Below are 20,020 nucleotides of genomic sequence, written 5' to 3'. Positions count from 1 at the left end.
AGGTGGCTGGACCCACCCCCAGAACTGCTGATTCAGTGCCTCTGCAGGGAAAGCCTGAGAGTCCAGAGGCGGCTGCTGAGGCCGTTGCAGGGACCACAGTCTGAGAAGCGCTAGCCCAGCACACGGGCACAGGGCTTGAAGGCAGACCCGCACGGAGCTGGACCTACACCCTCACTTACCACCCACGTGAGCTGGGGAAAGCCACTTCACCCCTCGGAGCCTGTTTTCCGCCTCTTCACAATAAGGAAAATACAGCGACCACATGGGACTGCCACAAGGATAAAGTAGGATAATATACGCAAAGCCCTTAGAATGGGGTTTGGCACACAGGAAGCATTTAATAAACCATCAGTGGCAGCTACTTTGTGCTGAGCTCTGAGGCCTCAAGTCATCATCAGTCTCGGGGTGGAAGGCACCTGAACAGGCTATGGAGCCTTAGACTCGTAGAACTTTAAGACCATTTTCCTTAGGGGTAGCAAAAGGTGACTCTGGTCCGAGTCTGAGCATCCTCCAGTGGTTGACAGTGTGGAGTCTCCCTGCCCCCTGCCCCCGCCCAGCACTCCTGTGGGGAGAGCTCTGTTTGCATTTCTCACAAAACTGCACCCCCACCCTCCCATCTTCGGCCCTTGCTTGTCTTCATGTTTCCCTCCCTGTCTGCAGACCTTAGGCAGCCGTGGACCTCCCTCCTGTGATGACAGGACAGGTCCTGCTGCTGCAAAGTCAAGGAGAATCAGCAAAATCGATGGTTGACCTATTGCACTTGCAGAAAACCCCTACTTGGGAACTGCAAGAGATCAGACCTGGAAACAATGTCCCCCAGAGTGAGGCCCCCAGCTCTGATCAAATAAAAGACCACAGCTTCTTGCTGGACGAAATGAAAGGGGACACATCAGCTGTTAAGGAAGCTTTTTCCTTCCGTCCTCAAATTCAAGTGCATTCGTAAAGGTTCCAATAACTTGCTCAAATTGACCTTTGACGTCAGTTTTAGCATCAAGAAATTTTTTTTAATATAATGGTACAAGTGAGAGTACTTGGTAATTTTGCTGATGTAATTGAACATATGTGATAAACGATAATTAAAATGTTTATTTTGGTGCCAAAAGAAATTGAAAGTCCAGGTCTTCAACCAGGTCTTTGCAGCAGCAGGACCTGGTGCTCATGAAAATGAATATTATGAGAAAAACCGCACGTGCTTCAAAATCGTTTGCACCAAAATAAACAGACTTTTGACATTTTTAAGTGCCCTCATATTGATCAAGTACAACAATTTGATGCATACATGCAACATGTAGCAATCACATTAAGGTAATTAGCATTTCTACCTCCTCTGTGTTGGTGACCTTTGAACACCTCTCTCCTGATTCCTTAATTCACTGAATTCTTTGTGAGCTGAGCCCAGTTTATTAAAACTAATGATGACCTAGGACCAGAAGCGATTTTCATTTTCCAAGCTAATACAAGCCTCTAGCGGCATTTCACACACCTGGCTCAGTGACACGCACATTTTCATGCAAGGATCATTTAAGAAGCTGATTAATAAGCTCCCCCACCCCATCCCAGTATGAGCCCAAGGTCACTGGCATTTGCATCTGAACAAAGCAAGCATCCCAAGAGCTCTGATGTTGGACCCTGGAGCCCCCAGCCTGGGACGAGTACCCCTCTGCAGCTTCTGCTTCGCATGTCCAGTCATGCTGCTGTCCCGCGGCGCCCTTGGTTCTGCCGATCAAGCCACGGTCCTCACTGCCTTTCCTCCCAGCACAGGCTCTGCCTTCCCACTCCCGAGGCTCCAATCCGTCTGTCCATTTATGTATTGCATTTTGAGTGGTCGGTTGTTTGTCCACAGAAATCCAGGACTAGGTTAGCAGAGGGGGAAGAAAGCTTCAACTTCTCTAACTCATCTTTCCCTTGCTGCCAGAAATTATGTGTCTCTCAGAGGGCACCTGGGCAGCAAAGACCAGGAGGAATGAAGGGAAGACTTCTTGTACTTCCTGGGCCCCCTTGCTCATCCATGACTTAATGCCCAGTTCAGGAGACCCGCAGTCACCTGTGACCGCTGAGCACCAAGAATCCAGTCCATGCAAAGTGAGATGTGCTCTAAAACACTCAGGGACTCCCAAAAAGTTCATGGAAAACGTGTATGATGACAAATCTATGCATGAGCTTCAAAAATGTTGGTACCAAGAAAATAATAAGTTAAAAGATTTTTTAAAAATTGGCATCAAAATAAGCTTGTATTTTTAATTAATTAATTTTATTTAGAAAGCGAGAGAGAGAGCTGCCATCTACTGGTTCACTTCCCCCAAATGTCCACAACAACCAGGGCTGGACCAGACCAATGTCAGGAGCTGCAAACTCAGTCTGGGTCTCCCACATGGGCAGCAGGGACCCAACTACTTGAGCCATCATCCACTGCCTCTCAGAGTGAAAACCAGCAGGAAGCTGGAGTCCAGAGTGGAACTGGGACCAGAACTAGGCATTCATGATATGAGATGTGGGCCTCTGAAACAGTGTCATTACCACTGGACAAGCGCCTGCCCCTAAGTTTATCATTTAGTTCCATTTTCCACAAATTTTTTGATGTACCACCATACACAGTGGATTTGGAAGAATTCATGCATAAAAAGTCATTAAAATGTAAATATTTCATCAGTATTCTTTTGTATTGATTCCAGGCTGTGATGGAAATATTCTTAATAACTGAGTTAAACAAATGCATTACTAAATTAATGCATTTGTTTCCTTTTCCTTTTTATTTACTGTGATTACTAGGAAGTTTAAACTACATATGCAGCTCACATGATACTGGTATTAGACAGTACTGACCCAGAACTGCACTGTCACAAGTCACATGTGGCTATTTTAAGTTAAATTAAAATGGTAGCTTGTCGGTCACAGGGGCCACATTTCAAGCTCCCAGAGGCCACAGGTGGCTGGCGGCTGCTGTACCTGAAGGTACAGGTGCACAGCCATCTTTGTAGAGGGTTCTATGGGACAGATCTGACCTTGCAGTTTCTAGACTGTTGTGAATTATTTTTAGCAATCGGTCTTGAACTCATTTTAGGAGTCTGTTGGAAACTTCCCCCTCTGGCCCAGCGCTAAACGCAAGCATTCTCTCTTCTTCTCAACTTCCTGATGATGTTTGTGTACCGGGTCTGAAGCGCCCTTGGTGGGGGCACAAATCCATACAAGCCACCACCTTTGGGCCCTTCTGAAGCCAACCACCTGGACCTTCCTTTTTTTTTTTTTTTTTTTTTTTTTTTTTTTTTTTTTTAAGACTTTATTTGAGAGGCAGAGTTACAGAGAGAGGGGGAGACAGAGAGAAAGGTTTTCCATCTGCTGGTTCATTCCCCAAATGGCCGCAACAGCCAGAGCTGTGCTGATCCGAAGCCAGGAGCTTCTTCCAGGTCTCTCACACAGGTGCAGGGGCCCAAGGACCCAGGCTATATTCTACAGCTTTTCCAGGCCATAGCAGAGAGCTGGATTGGCAGAGGAGCAGCCGGGACATGAACCTGCACCCATATGAGATGCCTAGATCACAGGCAGAGGCCCAGCCCACTGCACCACAGGGCCAGCCCCTGGACCTTCCTCTCTTAATCCAAGGCCACTGGTGTGGGGAGCAGCCCGGACTGGACTGAGTTACTGGAATTAGGACTTATTCTATGCATCTGCTCTCCCACAATATGGCGCTGGGAGAGAAGAAAACAGCTTCTACCCAGCTGCCTCCAGTTCAGCCAATAAACTGTAGGACTTGCTCCTGATTGGAGAGCAGCATACTCGGCGTGTGGGCAGCCGAGTTAGGATTGGCGGAGGAGGACTATAAAGGAGGAGAGAGACGGCATGCACCAGGAACATCTAAGAGGAACATCTGAAGGAACACCTGTGCAGCCCCCGAGAAAGCCGGCCGGCGGTGTGCCGCTCCCCTGCGGAAGTGGGGAATGCGGCCAGGGGGAACCGCCCTTCCACGGAGGTGGAAGGGACAATAGCCAACCCGGGAAGAACCAGCAGCAAACCCGGGGAGGGCCGAGCAGACGAAAGAACAGCGCAGGGTTCAGTGTTGCTCCTCCACGAAGAGGGGGAGCGACATAATGGTGCCGTGACTCGGATATGAAGCCTAGGCAGGGCTTAGTGTCGTTCCTCCACGAAGAGGGGGAGCGACACACTGGATTGGCTTCCTATTGCTACTGGGACACACTACACCACGCCTAGCAACTTGCAACAGACGAACTTAGTCTCTTACAGGGCAGAGGTCAGATAGCGAAGTGTCCGTGGGGCTGTGCTCCTCCCTTTCTCCATTTCTGGGGTCTCAGAACCGCATCACTCCACCGTCCGCTTCCATCTCCACATGGCCACTTTCAAGGGCTCCTGGGATCCTGTTGGGCCTGCCCAGCTAATCTCCCCATCTAAAACCCCTTTAATTTACACACGTCTGCAGAGTCCCTGTTACCATATAAGCTAGTGTATTCAGTTTCTGAATTAGCCACAGACATCTTTCTGAGGACCATTCCTGGCCTACAGAAGCCCACACCAGGAAGCCACACATCCCATCTGACCTCTCCCTGCATGCCCCGATAAGAGGCCAAATTACCATGTGTGATCTGAGCTCAGCCCATGCAAGCATTCAATGAAAATGTCTTCATAGGAATCAAACCGTTCTGAAAATGTCACAGGTGGTATCCTTGCTGGAGTGCCCGAGGCACGCTGAGTCTGTCTGTCTGATCATACCAGTGTCCGACAAGGGATTCCCTGGCTGGGTCATTACTATCCCCCCTCCCCAGGCCCACAAAGGCTGCACCTGCAGGTCCCTTATCCAGAGGGGAAACTACTGGGCTAGAAACCAGCGACACCACCCAAGTGGAGGAACCATTACTGGCAGGGAAAGAGGCTAGGATGGCAACGAGTCCGTAATGGGGCTTTTTCATTGAGAGAAAATCAGCTTCCTGTTAGGAAAAACAGAGGAGGGATAATGAGCACATCTCAGTCCTTGGAGAGGCCTAGGAAGAAGACTGCAAACGAATCCCCCTGAGAGAGTTCTTACATGACAACTTCACACAGATGCAGTGCGGTTTGCAAGGTCACAGTGTAAATAACATCACACTTCTCCAGGTCCTGGAAGACCGGAGAGACGACCTCACAGCCTGGCTAAACGGACAGGGAAAGACAGCTGAGTGGAGACTGCTGACGCAGAGCTGAGATCGTTCATGTGGTGGAAAAGTAACTGAACACTGCCTGTTTAGTGATGAGCTCTACAGCACAGCTGTGATTCCAAAAGGATCGCAGGAACTATTCTGAGAACACGCTGACCCCACACACAGAGGAAGGGGCGAACGGAAGTGCCGGGCACCAACAGAAAACGTTTGGAAATCAACTCGGACATGTTCCCGTGGTGGGGCACCCAGCAGCAGGAGTCACGCTCCCAACAGAAGGGTTGTGTGGCCTGCCGAGACCCAAAGTTCTCAAGTCCAGTTTACCATAACTCTCCTTGTGGAGCGGAGGTTACGCTGTCAGTGACAGTAAACTCCATCCAACCAAAAGAAGAAAACAGACGCAGAAAGCCTGACCATGGCCTTCCCCCTTCTCCTAATTCCTCTTTCCTAAAACTCGCTGCCTCCTTACCCGGGCCCGTTTGTCCCCTTCTATGCATCGCTGTGGTACTCAGCTCCCAGTCCCTTTCTCTCTCAAACTGTGTCTTCCCCCAAACTCTGAGTCACTCGAGTCTCTGGGGCCCCGGGGTGGACCCATAGCCACATGCACCCCGAAGGCAGGGGACGCTGGTGAGGGCCTGCAGCTGGCAAGATCCCCCTTACTAGAACGAGCACCCTAAGACACAAGCTGCGTACACCATGGCGACTTAGTGTTAGCAAAGCTGCTCTGTGATCTTCAACGTGGGCCAAAATAAACCTCAAGTGTTCTCACCACACAGAGAGGTGGCAACTGGGTGAGGAGATGGATGTGTTAATTAGTCACATGGGACACCTTGAGGTGTGCACTATTTAAATAGCACACTTTTGCTTATTGATTATTCTTCAAAACACTTGGGGGGGAAAAACACTCCTCCCAGAAACCCTCCACCCCACCATGGGCACAGGACATAGAGAAGAGGTTCAAAAGGCTGAGTAAATGGATAAATGACCATTTCTTTCTTAAAATTCACTATTTATTTTTTATTTGAGAGAGAGAAAGAGAGAGAGAGAGAGAGAGACTGACTTGCCATCTGCTGGTTCACTCCCCAAATGCCCCTAACAGCCAGGCCTGGGCCAGACTTAAGTCAAGAGCCTGGGACTCAATCCAGGTCTCCCACGGGGGAGGCAGGGACCCGCGTGCCTGGCCATCACTTGCCACTCCCCAGTGTGCACGTCAGCAGGCAGCTAGAATTCAAAGCAGGGCCAGGCCTGGAAAGCAGGCACTCTATCTGGGATGAGAGCACCCCGAGTGACGTGGAGCCTCTGCTGAGCAAACGCTGGCCTGATGTCTCTGGGGTTTTCTTTGTCTACGGCATTGTCCTTCAGGCGGAGAAAAACTGCTGCTTTGTAGAGTGACAGCGACCACTGTGGTCTCGGCAAAACTGGGAGGCTTGGCTGGATAAATGGTCATTAAAAAAGAAAAGACAATTTTGTTCTGGATACACTAATTGGCCTGATCATGTCATCATAAATCTAAATGGCTTCACATTGTCAGGTTCCCTAACATTAAATATTGATGACATGTTATAATTAATTTGGAAGGCTGGACAGAAGGCCAGTAAGAGCCCAGCAGGGGCGAGCAGATGGACTGATGGCCACACGTGCAGCAGGCTCTCCCACACCAGCATCCAGACTGGTTAGAGAACCAAGAGAGGCAGAGCGAGACACAGGCCCTTGCCTCAAGTCATTTTAACCCACACCCTTTGGAGCCTTTTATTTCCACAATTTGAAAATCAGTTTCCTCTCTAAAAGACAGTGTGACCACCACACAGTCTAGGTCCAAAAAAAAAAAAAAAAAAAAGCCAATTTTCAGAAATGACTTCATTTGTCCTGACCCAGGGGGGTGAATTTCTTGAATCAACTGCACATTAAAAACTGATAAAGAATGGTGTACACTGGCACAGTAGTTAAGATACTACTTAGGATGCCCGCATCCCAAATCAGAGTACCTGGGCTCGAGTCTTGGCTCTGCCTCTGATTGCAGCCCCCTGAAGATGCACCCTGTGGAGGGCAGCAAGTGATGGCTCAAGTCCTTGGGTCCCTGCTACCCATATGGGAGACCAGGTTGGAGTTCTGGGCTCTCGGCTTTAGCCTGGTCCAGCCCTGGCTGCTGCAGGTATTTGAGGAGTAAGCCAGCAGACAGAATTTCTCTGTTTCCCTCTGTGTCTCTTTCTCATCTCTGCTTTTCAAATAAATGAAAAATAAATAAACAAAAATTTCAAAAAACGGTTAAAGATTTCAGATGAAGGAAAGGAAGAAACACAGGTGCAAATACACTGGGGCTCTTTTTATAGTGCTGAAGTGTGAGAATGTTAATTACAGGAATCTCAGCGTCCCAGAGGATCTGAGAAAGGAAGAAGAGAGAATTTAATTTGGGATATTGTTTCATCAAGTTAAAAAAAAAAAGAAATGGCTTCATGAGTTACTTGTAGCTATTCTCAGGAATTTCATGGGCCCCAAAAAAGCTCCAGTTGCAACTGTCACGTGTAGGGCCAATGTAATGAAAATCTCCCATCCCAGGACAGAACCTGTTAATAGTGAAGACACAAATCAGGAAACCTTGGGACGTTCCAGCAGGAACAGCTAAATGTTAGATGTCATTCAAATGATATGCTTCAAAAGGCATGTCCAATTTCCAAACGGAAACTTAAAAAAAAAAAAAAAGATGCAGATAGAACATGGCCCTCGTGCACACTGGCTCAACCAAAAAAGTTCCAAAACCTGATCTGTGTACACTGGGATCCATCGAGTGAACACTCACTCCTTGCCCTTCTGCACACCCCGGAGATTAACAACACAACTCACAGCTGCTGCTGCTGCCCTTCCCGGGGACTCCTGTGCGCTGTTACATATGAGCTCTCCAGGGCCTTAAAGCTCTGCCGGGACGGACGTGTTCTACTCTAAAAGTACAGAAGCCGAGTTGCAGGAGGGTTAAGCAGGTTGCCTGCCATCACAGAGGCTACGTGAGTAGGGGGCTGAGCCTTGAACTCCAGTCTGCTGGCTTCCTGGGTCAAGTGGTTTGCACCCTGCAATTGTGGAGCAAAATCTGGAAGCACAAAGTGGGCATAAACCGTACCCTAGGGAGCACAGCCAGACCAGATGAAGACTGGCCCACGCAGTCCTCACTCTTGCTCTGTGCTGAGTCCCAAAACCAAAAGACCAGCAAGGGTGATCGTGACTGGTTCATGCCCGTCACAGTCATTTCTTTGGGTTGTAAGTGCACGAAACTCCTTCCAGCCAACAAAAGCAAAGGGAGTTGCCTCAAGGGGCATCTGGGACTCACAGAATGTGTGAGAAGGGAGAAAGCTAGGCAGCAAGTAGACAGCTCTAGAGGCTGCGGAGCTGAAATGAAACCATCTGTTACCAGATGGGCAGGGGTCTCTGACTCTGTTCTGATTGTGCCAGTTGGGGTCAAAGAAAATCCACCTGGGAAAAGACAACGTCTAAAAGAAATCATGCCCTCGTAGCTGCTCTACTGCCCTGCACACCTGCTGGGGGCACCACTGGCACAGACTGCAACACGACCAATGAGTCCTCAGGCTGTGCAAAGCACCGGCCCCACAAGGCAATCTCACAGAGGCCTCCTCTCTGAGCCCTCTACACTGATTAGATACCATGCACGCACCCACAGCCATATAGCTCACTCCTGGTACGTTTAACTTTCAAATCATCTTTAAAATTTTTATTTATTTATTTGCGAGAGAGGGCTGTCATCCTCTGGTTCACCCCCCAAATGCTTGCCGTGGCTGGGGCTGGGTCAAGGTTGAAGCTAGGAGTCAGGAATGCAATCCAGGACTCCCCTATGGGTGACAGGAACCCAGTTAGCAGGGCCATCACTGCCGCCTCCTGGGGTCTGCTTTGCCAGGAAGCTGAAGTCAGGCACTAGAGCCAGGGGTTGAATTCAGGTACTCTGACATGGGACATGGGCATCCCAGCCGCTACACCAAACCCCTGCTCTAAATTCCACCTGTTTAGCTAGTTACTGCATCTCCCCAGTTGCACCTGAAGATCGCTAAGGACAGGGTCTAGAACTGTGACATCTCCATGTTTAATCCTGCATCGTGAGGCTGGAATTTGGCAAAATCAATTAAGCCACCACCTGAGAAGCTGGCATCCTATATGAGTCCCAGACATTCTACCTCCAACCCAGCTCCCTGCCAATGCACCTGGGAAGGCAGCAGAGGACTTAGCAAGTCCTTGGGCCCCTGCACCCACGTGGGAGGCCCTGATGGAGCTCCGAGTCCCTGGATTCACCCTGGATCAGTCCCAGCCATTGCAGTCATTTGGGTGCTGAACTAGTAGTTGGAATGTTTCTCTCTTTCTCCCTCTGCCTTTCAAATAAATAAATAAATATTTTAAATAACTATAATAGTGCATCATCCAAAGCAGTAGTTTCCAATAAAACTTCTGTTCATATCCAGAACCCAACACATTCACATACCACCTAACGACCTTCAGGTCAACCACGAACCACGTATGTGACCATGCTCCTGCAAGTCCATGCTGCCTAGTGACATCATAGCCACCTTGGTTTGTGCAGGTACACTCCATGACATTTGTACAAGGGAATCAACTGATGACACACTTCTCAGAACATATCCCAATTGCTAGGTGATACGTGGCCGCAGACATCTCCTTTAGAAAATGAGCAGATCAGGACGTTCATTAAGTAGGAAGGTCTCCCCCACGGCCCCCATCTTGGACGCAGGGCATGCTTGCCGGATACCAGGAACCAATCAAAGGAAGGAAGGAAGGAAGGAAGGAAGGAAGGAAGGAAGGAAGGAAGGAAGGAAGGATCGATACATTGAGGACAGGGGCAGCCTCCTAGAAGTTCATGATTGCCCTGGTGAGGCACTGAAGGAAAGATAATCCTCCTCCCCTAATACCATTTACTTTGGGCAGCTGCTCATGTAGCTGCCATGCTGTCCCTGGCCCAAGCCCTTTCGAAAGGAAAGAGTTTGGTCTGTTTCCAAATATTTACTAGAAGTCATGAAGAGCCAGGTGCTGGGCAAGACAGGAAAGCCCTGCATCATTAAAACAGCTCAATACCTAATGCCTCAGTGTTAGTTACCTCCCTCCTCCTCCGCCTCCCTCAACCCGCCTCCCTGGACTTGTCTGCTCTCAGGGTCTCAACCCTCACTCCAGTCCCTTACGCCAGCCCTGCCAGGCCCTGAAACTCCCAACGTGTGGAGGATTACAATCGTTGCAGCAAGAATGAAGTTCACTGCAAGAATTCTTAACTCTGGTTCTGCTCATTCAGTAGCCACAGATCATGCCTCTGTGTGCTAAACACTGCATGGGAGTAGGAGGCGTGCAAACGGGAAGACACAGAACAGCCCTGGAAGCCAGTGGCTACATGTCTGGGTGCTCAGTGTTTCAAACAGTTCACAACTGCTGTATCCAGTCCTGGGCATGGCTCCTGATCTGTATGAGATGGACGCTCAGTAGTGCTGACTGGCGATGACTATGTTAATGACAAACACTTAGGGAGTGCTTACCATGTGCCAGGTGCTAATGTGAGAGTTCTGTGTGTGTTAACTATCTGCATACAGCAGCCCTGTGAATGGACATTCCTATCACCCCATTCACTGAGGAGGAAACTGAAGTGCAGGAAGGTAAGGAACGTGCCCAGTCAGTTAGAAGAGTTAAGACTCAAGCTCAGATAGTCTGGCCCCAGAGTCTGTGCCTGGCCCCTGGGTTTATAATATGCTGACCATTCCTGCTGATCTTAGTGTTGACTTGGATGGTCCACCCAGCACCGCAATGTCTCAGTTCCTTCCCCTTCTTGCCTCTAGCAATCATTTCCATCATTCTATCTCAGCTACCCTTCCCCGAGCCACCCTGCATGTTTTCACAGCCGGTGAAGTCGTGACACCTTTGAAATCCCAGTGTTGAGCCTCCTGCCCTATGACTTCATCCAGTGCTCCCAGCTCACCAGCACTAGGACCCTGATTACAGAAGTGGAGATTCCATTCAGCTTGCTCTACCATTGCTTTTGTGTTAATCACCCCTCCGGCTTCCATTTTCTTCATCACCCTTGGTAGACTCCACGGTCTATTAATACACTCTTCCCCTTACTCATCTGTCCTGAACAACCTTGCCTTTCTTCACTTATCACCTCATCCAGCAAAACTCGACCACAACAATACACCCTCTCCATTTCTGCACCAGAGATGCTGAAGGGTGCTAAGAAAACAGACCTCCAGGATGACTGCGTATCTCTGAATTCACGGCCACAAACTTCAACGGCAACAACAACACATTCCACACTCCCTAGGAATCCTATGCTTCACCAGTAAAATTTCCCCCACAGTCCATGAGGAGGGTTGCAATACTGTCTTGCGCTTTTCAGCACAGTGCAAGCCCTCACCTGCACCTCCCATGACCTGTCTGCCCTTGGCCTTCAGAGAGAAAACCCAAGTAATCGGCCAGGACCTGCGCCACTGGTCTGCTGGCCTTTCCGCAGACCTGCTACACTCGACCCTGTGCTCCTGCAGCTCTGGGACTCCTCTCAGGGGCAAATCACTTCCTTCTGAACTTCTAACCCCTCTGCTTCTTCAGGTGGTCCCTTTCTTCTGCAGCCCTTCTCGTGACAAAGATGGTATAGTATCTCCCATCCTGAATAAAGAAACAAGCTACTCATAACCCACACGCTCCTCTGGTTATCATTCCTTTTTTTCTGCTTTCCTCTGCAGGAAAAACCCTTACTTCCTCATCTCCATATCACTCTTCAACTCACCCTGTTGGAGTGTTCATCCCCAGTGTTGCCAATGTTGTCCAGGTTGCCAGATGACCTCCGTGTGGTCCAGTTCTGCACATTCCTGCCTTCACCTTATTCAGACCAGCACAGTCAAGTGCACCCTCCCCTTTGGAAAGTACTCATTGCCTGGTTCTTTGATCCCACACTTTCTGGTCACTCCCCATCCACAGCTACTCCTTAGTCTGCTTGGGCGGCTTCTCCTCTACCCAACCTCTGAATGCTGTAGGCCCTCAGGAAGGTTCTGGCCCTCTCTCCTCCCTCTCCAGCGATTCTATCTCCCTAGGGAATTTTCACCCTGTGCGTGGCTTTATTGCCCATCTACATGTCAATGACTCCAATATTCATAGTTCCATCCTTACCTCTTTCCAAAATTCCAGATTCATCCATTAAACTGCTTTCAAGGACCCAGAAATAGGACCCAGCATTGTGGCATAGTGGGTTAAGCCACTGCCTGCAATGCCAGTATCCCATGTGGATGCTGGTTTTAATCCTGGCTGCTCCACTCCACTTCCAATCCAGCTCCCTGCTAATGTGCCTGGGAAAGCAGCGGAAAATGGCCCAAATGCTTGGGTCCCTGCCACCCACACTGGAGACCCAGATGGAGCTTCTGGCTTCAGCCTGAGCAAGTTCTGACTGTTGTGGCCATTTAGGGAGTGCCTGAGTGGATGGAAGATACTCTCTCTCTCTCTTTCTCTCTCCCACACACCCCTCCCCCATGCCCTGTTAACTCTGCCTTTCAAATAAATAAAAATCAATCATTTTTAAAAGCACCTGGAAATAGAGCTCTTTAATCAACACACACACACACACACACACACACACTTCTTCCCTAAGCCTCCTCATCTCAGATGGCGCCATTATCTTCCCAAATTCTCAAGCCAAGGCCCTCCCTGGTGGCGTCCCATGTGCTCGCTGTCCCTGTTCAGCTCACCAGCGATGTCATCTCCCAGCACCGCCATGATCTCAGCAGCATTTCTCCAGTCCACACCAGCTCCTGGCCACTGTGGAGCCTCCCCTCTTCACCTCGCCACCCCATGCTCCATACAGCACGGTGTTTCTGCAACGCACAAATGAGACGTTTTCCTAGGGCTTCCGCACACCTCTCCCACTGCCTCTGCAGTGAGGTGCCAACTTCCTGCCATGTCCCCATGGTCCTGCAACATCTGCCCCCCCTCAGTCTCTCTCAAGTCTTCACACAGTGCCTCCTGCTTGCTGTGTTTTATCAGACTCATCTGCCTCCTGCCCTTCCAACTTCCCTACCTCTGTTCCCTGCCTCTCCATCTCAGGGCCTTTGTCCGTATTCTGTTGCCCCGAAATTCTCTTCTCCCAGCTCTTTACACGCCTGTCTCATCTCCCGCTTTAGCCCAAATGTCCCCTCTTTAGAGATGCCCTTCCTGGCCCTCCTCCTGTCAAGTCTGGCAGCTCCCAGTTCTGAGAGCAAGCACAGGCTGGCTGAGTGCTCTCCGGACAGGGAGATGTGTGCACTGCCCGGATTCACTCTGCTGATCTCCGAGGTCCACGAGGGGGCATTGTTCCTGGCCTCATCACACCCATCTTAAAAGCAAGGAGACTGGCCCAAAGAAGGAAGATCTGTTCAAGGTCAAATAAGCACAGGGCATCACAGGATTTAACCTTGTGCATCCCAGCTCCAGCCTGGCCTCATAACTGTCACACCACATCCTGTCTCACATTACCTGTGTGTCTCCTTCTAGCACCTGTTGTAGTGTAGCTATTGCCTTGTCTAGTTGTTTCCGTATTGTCAGACGCCTCATTAGAATATAAGCAAGCTGAGCACAGAGGCCTTTCTCCATCACTGGATGCCCAGGGCAGTCACATGGCAGGTGCACACCCAACACTCAGTATGTCAAAGAACAAAGAAACAATGGATAGGTTGGGACCAGGAAATGGAAGCGTTGATATGATGGCTCCTCTTATTTTAGCAGCAACAACTGTTACAACATCTGTGTGACCACAGGTGCTATGAGCAAAGCATGTTTTATTTAAATGATCGAATAACGTGATCTTTGTTTTATACATTTTTCCAGAACAGATTTACTTTGCCGGTCCTGTCAACAACCCTGCATTTGATATTCTCCAGGTAAGGTTTTAGTTTTCTATTGTTTTGCCATTTAACTGCTGTATGGAACAGTTTGCTTCTTGAAGAGAGAGGAGAGAAAGAGGAGGAGGGAAAGAAGGAGGAGACCAGAAGGAGAAGAGGAGGAGAAGGAGAGAACTGACTTTTAAAACAGGGGGCTGACAGCTGGCATAGTGGTTAAGATGCTGCTTGGGATACCCATATCCCATATCAGCATGTTTGGGTTCAAGCCCAAGCTCCACTCTTGATTCCAGCTTCCTACTCACGTACACCCTGGGGGGCAGCAGGTGATGGCTAAAGTCGTTGTGTCTTCACTGCCCATGTGGATGACCCGGACTGAGTTCCTGGCTCGCAGCTTTGATCATAAATCCTTTGATCATAAATCCTTTTCCATAGGCCATGGAAAGCAAAAAAAAAAAAACCTCTTTCTCAGTAAAGCAATGACCTTGAAGTGGGTGCTTAAAAACGCTTGGCCCAATGGCTTGGTCATTTTGACACGTAGGGGCTCCCACAAGAAGGACGCTTGTGTCTGCGGGCTGCACGTGGCTCCAGTTGCTGGGAGCACTAAAGGCAGCTACATGCACGCTGTGGTCCTGCTCTGGTGGTGCTGGCCTTCGGAGACAGGATGCTCCACAAATCCACAAAGGCTTCGAGTGCCCCTGGCTACCCTCCTCTCACTATTACCCACACGTGACCCCCACGTACACCAAACACTCACGTCCTCAACACCCACTGACCAGGCTCACACTAAGGAGAGAATTTCCCACCAATTCCTTTTCACTCAAACTAATATACTCTTAAAAAAAGAATCTCTCTGGCTTGGTTTCATTTCTAGGTTTGTTTTATCCCAGACTCTGGATTGGGGGTTTTTGTAAATTATTTTATTTTGTTTTTTGAAAGAGAGAAAGACACAGACACAGACACAGACAGACACAGACACAGACACAGACACAGACACAGACAGAAAGCGCTCTTTCATCTGCTGGTTCTCTCCCTAAATGCCTGCAGCGACAGCCAAGGCTGGGCCGGGCCAAAGCCATGGCCCAGGTTTCAGTTCAGGCACTCTCAGTGTGTGGCAGGGACCCAAGTACCTGAGCCCTCACGAATGCCTCCCAGAGTGTGCACTGGCAGGAAGCTGGACTCTCCGGTAGGAGGTGGGACTTGAACCCGGGCGCTCCAGTAGGGGGTGCAGGTATCCCGAGTGGTGCCCCCGCCTCCGGGTTTCTGAGTCAGAGGTCGTCTCCACACGCCATCTTGGATTTCCCCCAGCACTGCTTTTGCACCCAGGCAGTCTCCAGCCTTCTCCTTCTAGAAACCTCCAGAATTTTCTCCTCAGGACTTTTGGTGCAGTAGGAAAGTTTTGCCAGAAAGAAAAAAATCAACCTCATTTCACTTCTAGAATGCAGGCTCTGAATTCTCCAGGATGGGTTTTCTCTTTAACTCTTTGCAATCTTAATTCTTTTTCTTTCACCATTTTCCATCTGACACCTGCCCCCACCAAGGATGCTTCGATTTCCTAGCAACCAATTTCCATTTTGTATTTTGTGTTTTTTCTTTTTTTAAAAGATTTTATTTATTTATCTGAAAGTCAGAGTTATACAGAGAGAGGAGAGGCCTTCCATCCAATGGTTCACTCCCCAGTTGGCCACAATAGCCAGAGCTGCACCGATCTGAAGCCAGGAGCCAGGAGCTGCTTCCGGGTCACCCACGCGGGCGCAGGGGCCCAAGCACTTGGCCATCTTCTACTGCTTTCCCAGGCCACAGCAGAGAGCTGGATCAGAAGAGGAGCAGCCGGGACTAGAACCGGTGCCCGTATGGGGTGCCAGCACTTCAGGCCAGGGCGTTAACCTACTGTGCCACAGCCCCAGCCCCTTGTGTTTTTTCTTTAACCAATTAGCCTTAGCAATTGCTAAGGAATGAGGAGAAAGGAGTTAGCCAAAGAAACTTTTAGAAGAAAATTTACCAAAATTGTCAGCAGCTTTATAGAGGATCCTCAGCTTACGATGGTCTCATCCAGACAGAGCAATCACAAGTCGACAATGTCCTGAGTGGAGAGGGCATTGGCTGCACCTGACCGCCCAGCTTCCTGGTCAGCAACGCAAGGCACTGCAGAGCAGCCGGGGTTCCCGCTCCTGACAGAGCCAGGTGTGGTGCCTGAATCCTGGGGGCAGCGACGGTGCCCGAGGAGATACTGCCCAACAGGAGGGCAAACACGTGGTCAGGGCCTGGGGAAAAGGCTCCTGGCTCTGCTGAAGCTGGGCAGACCCTACTGGGAGCACAACCGGCCTGGGACACACCCAGCACGCACACATCCACCACACCCCCAGGCAGCAGGGGCACCGTAAGCTTCAGTCCCAAGTAGGGCTCCCCGCACTGGCCAGTGTGCCCAGGCTTCTGTGGCTGACAGCCCATTGTGACATCAGAGCCCTCCCTTGCCTACTAGGGGACAGACACAATCTATAGCCCTTTGGTTCTGAAAGACCTCCCCAGAAGCCCTCCCCAGCCACATCCCCCAGGGTGGGCTCTGCGCTAACAACGGTGGTCTCTGCTTGTCCAAGACATTCTCACCCAGCTCTGCGTCTGGTGCCTTGGTATCATTTTCCTTTTAACACATCCAATCCCTTAGCCTAGGCTGAAGCCTTGCCTGGACTCCCGGGTCTGCCTGCTCCTGCTGTTTTCTGAATTAGAACTTACAGACCCTCTGAACTCCCAAAACACATGGGCACCGACGTATAGGTACTGCCTGAACCAGGAGCCGCCATGGATGCAACCTCACACTCCTAACTCGGGAATTCAACGTCCTCCTAACAGCAGAAAGACTGGGCTCTCAGCCCGTCACCCAGAACTCTGGCCTCCTGGCCTTCCGGCACCTACTCCCACACTGGCCCGGGTGCCCAGAGACCCCAACTCCCTAAGCCGCAGTTTGTATTTCTTGCAATTCCTAATCTAAGGCCCATCCTTTCCAATACTGCATCTTCTGTCAGGCCCATCAAGCAATTATGAAAAATTCATTTGGTTTTTAATAATCGTGTAGGGTAAGCACTAAAATACAAATAGAGTTTTAAAAAAGTAGATGATGATGATGATGGAGAAGAAGAAGAAGAAGGAGCAGGAGGAGAAACACAGTCACATATAAATCTGAGCTGGCCTTTCTCTAACTCTTAGACTGCTTTGCTAAATTCCCAACACTGCTCTTTAAATTACAGCTGCTTGATATCTGGACAAGAAGACTCCTAGGAGGCTGTAGACACGAGACTCTCAAGCTGAATGACACCTCAGGATTGCTCCCGTCAGTCCTGCCACCCCAGGCGCCCCCAGCGCCGAGCCTGGCTCTCTCCGGGGTGATGCTGAGTGCAGGAGAGTCTGCTGCCTGCTGAACCCCTGCTAGCTGCTAGAAAGCTGCTCTCATCTAGCAGCAGCCCTCCCTCGTGCGGGCAGCTTCTATCCGTGGTCTCATACATCCCTTCCCTCTGGCTTTCTGCACATCGAACCTCTCTCCTCTCACAGATGTGCCTGGAGTTTCCAGTGCTTCTTCCCACTCAGTCCCCGCGCCCCACTGGCCACTACCTCTGCCCACCCCGCAGCCCTCTCTTCCCCAGGCTGCTGAGCCTACAGAGGGTGCCACACCTGCCTGCGGGGTGCTGGGGCCTGGGCTACCGCAGCGCGGCTCAAGCCCTGGTCCATCCCACAACGCCTCACCGGGCACGGCTCTCAGGCTGTGTCTTCTAAACAAAGGAAGGCAGCCCTCCCCGGAGCGTCCCCGGCACAAGGCAGCATGTCTTTCCCGCCAGAGCACTGCGCTTCTGCGCTGCTCCGCTTGCTCCCTGACGGGGTCTGCTCTGCCTCGGCCAAGGACACTCCACCCTGCCGGCTGCTCAGGCTGGACACCTCGGAGGCATCTTTAACCCCTCTCTTTCCCCTTGGGTTTCCGCAGCAAATCTCATCAGCTCTTCTTTCAAAATCTACTCAGACTCCAAAGCCTTCTCCCCACTGCCACCAACTGCACCACGTCAGCCTCACCTCTCACCGGATGCTGCAACTGCCTCCTACCTGGTCTCCCTGCTCTCCCCACCCCCACAGCCTCTTTCCAGTGGGCGCAGAGTCAGACATCAGCACGCACATCAGGCCAGGCCACTCCTCTGTGGCTCAAGTCCCTTTCAAAGTGGACGCCAAAGTCCCTACCATGGCTTGCAGGGCTATAAAGGTCTGGCCTCCCTCTCTCCTTACAGCTCCACTGGTCTCACTGCTCCCCAAACATGGGGGCTCCCTCCCTACAGCTGCCTGGCCCCTCCCCAATCTCTTTAGGGTCTCTACCTCTGGGCTATCTTCTCAGCAAGACCCTCTACTTAAACTTGCAAACCAGCACTCGCCTCATCCCGCCCAATGCTCCCAGCCACCCCCTTCCTGTGTGCATTTCCTCTCAGTGGGCCTCTGATGACCTTCCACGGCCACTTGTTGTGCGGACCATCTGTGCATCTCAGTGAGACTGGAAGCTCCGCCTCCAGGCAGGGCGTCAGGGTGCCTCCTTCCTCCTTATCCCCACTGTTGGAACCATGCCACGCACACTTACATACGTGGATGCTCAAGTCCCTTAAAGGAAACGGGATAGGATTTGCGTAGAATCCGCGTACATCCTCTCATATCCTTAAATCATCTCTAAATCACCTAGAACACCTCAAACAGTGGACTGTTGTGTGCGTAGTTACTGTACTGTGTTGTCTGGTGAGTAGCGACAAGCAAAAGTCTTTACGTGTTTAGTACAGATGCAATTTTTTAAAAAGTATTTTCTACCTGCAGTTGGTTGAGCCCAGGGAGGCTAAACCCATAGGTCTGGAGGGCCAACCACTTCACAAATGGTGGACTGTGCTGAGGGTCCCATGCCTAACATGTCTTTTTATGTCTCTTGCAGGGTGAATATGAGATTTTGCTACAACTGTACAATGAAAACCATTCCACCGTGGCCTGTGCCAATGCTACCGTCCTCTGCTCCTGACTGTGGCCGGCAGCAAAAACACAGCTCAGTCTCCTTGGAACTCCAGCTTCCCCAGACTGAGCCTGCCATGGAAGAAGAACCAAAGGACAATGGAGAAAGGCTCTATAAAGAAATCCTCCAAAGAGTGCAGCTGCTAACTTCAGCCCCAGGCTCAGCTGTCTCAACTTCCAGACTTCCCAGATGCAAGGAAGCCCCCTAAGTCACCTGTTTCCCAGGAGCCCTTGGCAGCCACCAAGAAGTCTCCAGGGTCATCCTTCCCCTCTAATTAGTCAGCGGCACGAGACTCGCCTGCATTTCAACTCCTCAGGTGCACCTGCTCACGGTGACAGGGAATAAAGAAACTGGCCTGTGACTGATCCTCCTGGCGTGCAGAAAGAATCTTAGCAGAAAGCTCTAGTTAGACAGTCATTTCCTCCAGGAGCACATGCAGGGGCTGGTGCAGCACCAGAATGGAACCGGGGGCTAAGGGTGTGGCTAACATGAGAGCACTAGGAAAACCTGCCATGGCTGCTTCTGGACACGGCCCCATGCCCCTGGACCATAGGGTCTGAGAAACTGGTGAGAGCTCACCAGCAATCGCATCAGTATCCCCCTTGTCCCAGTGCTCGCTTCCCCTTCATCACCCAAAGTGTGATGAGACCTGAGCCCAGCTCGAGATGGCGCTCGTCACAGTGCTCAGTCTGTCACTCAAGCAACAACTGCTGAACACAACACAGCAGACACTGTGCCCTAGGGGCCACACCAGGGAGCCAGACACAGGCCCTGCCTTCAGGGAGCCTGTAGTCCCCGCAATATTAAGAAGCCACAATGCCCTGCAATGGACACAGCACTTCACAGGCAGGTGAAACGCCTCCTCCAATGGCAGGGCCATTTGGGCAACCCAGTATATCCTCTCTCTGAGTGTGCCAGTGGTGTGGCGGGCCCTGCCGCCCCTGACTGTCCCCTGTGCCCTTTTCCAACTCTTCCTCCTGTGTCCCCAGGCCCTGTCTAGG

General features: G+C 50.7%; 1 protein-coding gene across 1 annotated transcript in view; it reads left to right on the top strand.

Moving 5' to 3' along the window:
* The window catches only part of LY86 (lymphocyte antigen 86), a 69,888-nt gene extending 50,507 nt beyond the window's left edge, over positions 1-19,381 (top strand). The window contains exons 4-5 of the mRNA XM_002714160.5: positions 13,986-14,038; positions 18,945-19,381. Of these exons, the coding sequence (XP_002714206.2) occupies positions 13,986-14,038; positions 18,945-19,028 (137 nt within the window). The 3' untranslated portion in view covers positions 19,029-19,381. The remainder of the gene's footprint in view (positions 1-13,985; positions 14,039-18,944) is intronic.
* The last annotated feature ends 639 nt before the right edge of the window (positions 19,382-20,020 follow it).

Source organism: Oryctolagus cuniculus, chromosome 5 (genome assembly GCF_964237555.1).
Source record: "Oryctolagus cuniculus chromosome 5, mOryCun1.1, whole genome shotgun sequence".
NCBI lineage: Eukaryota > Metazoa > Chordata > Mammalia > Lagomorpha > Leporidae > Oryctolagus > Oryctolagus cuniculus.
Note: the sequence above shows the minus strand (reverse complement) of the source record. Positions and strands in the feature narration are given on the sequence as shown.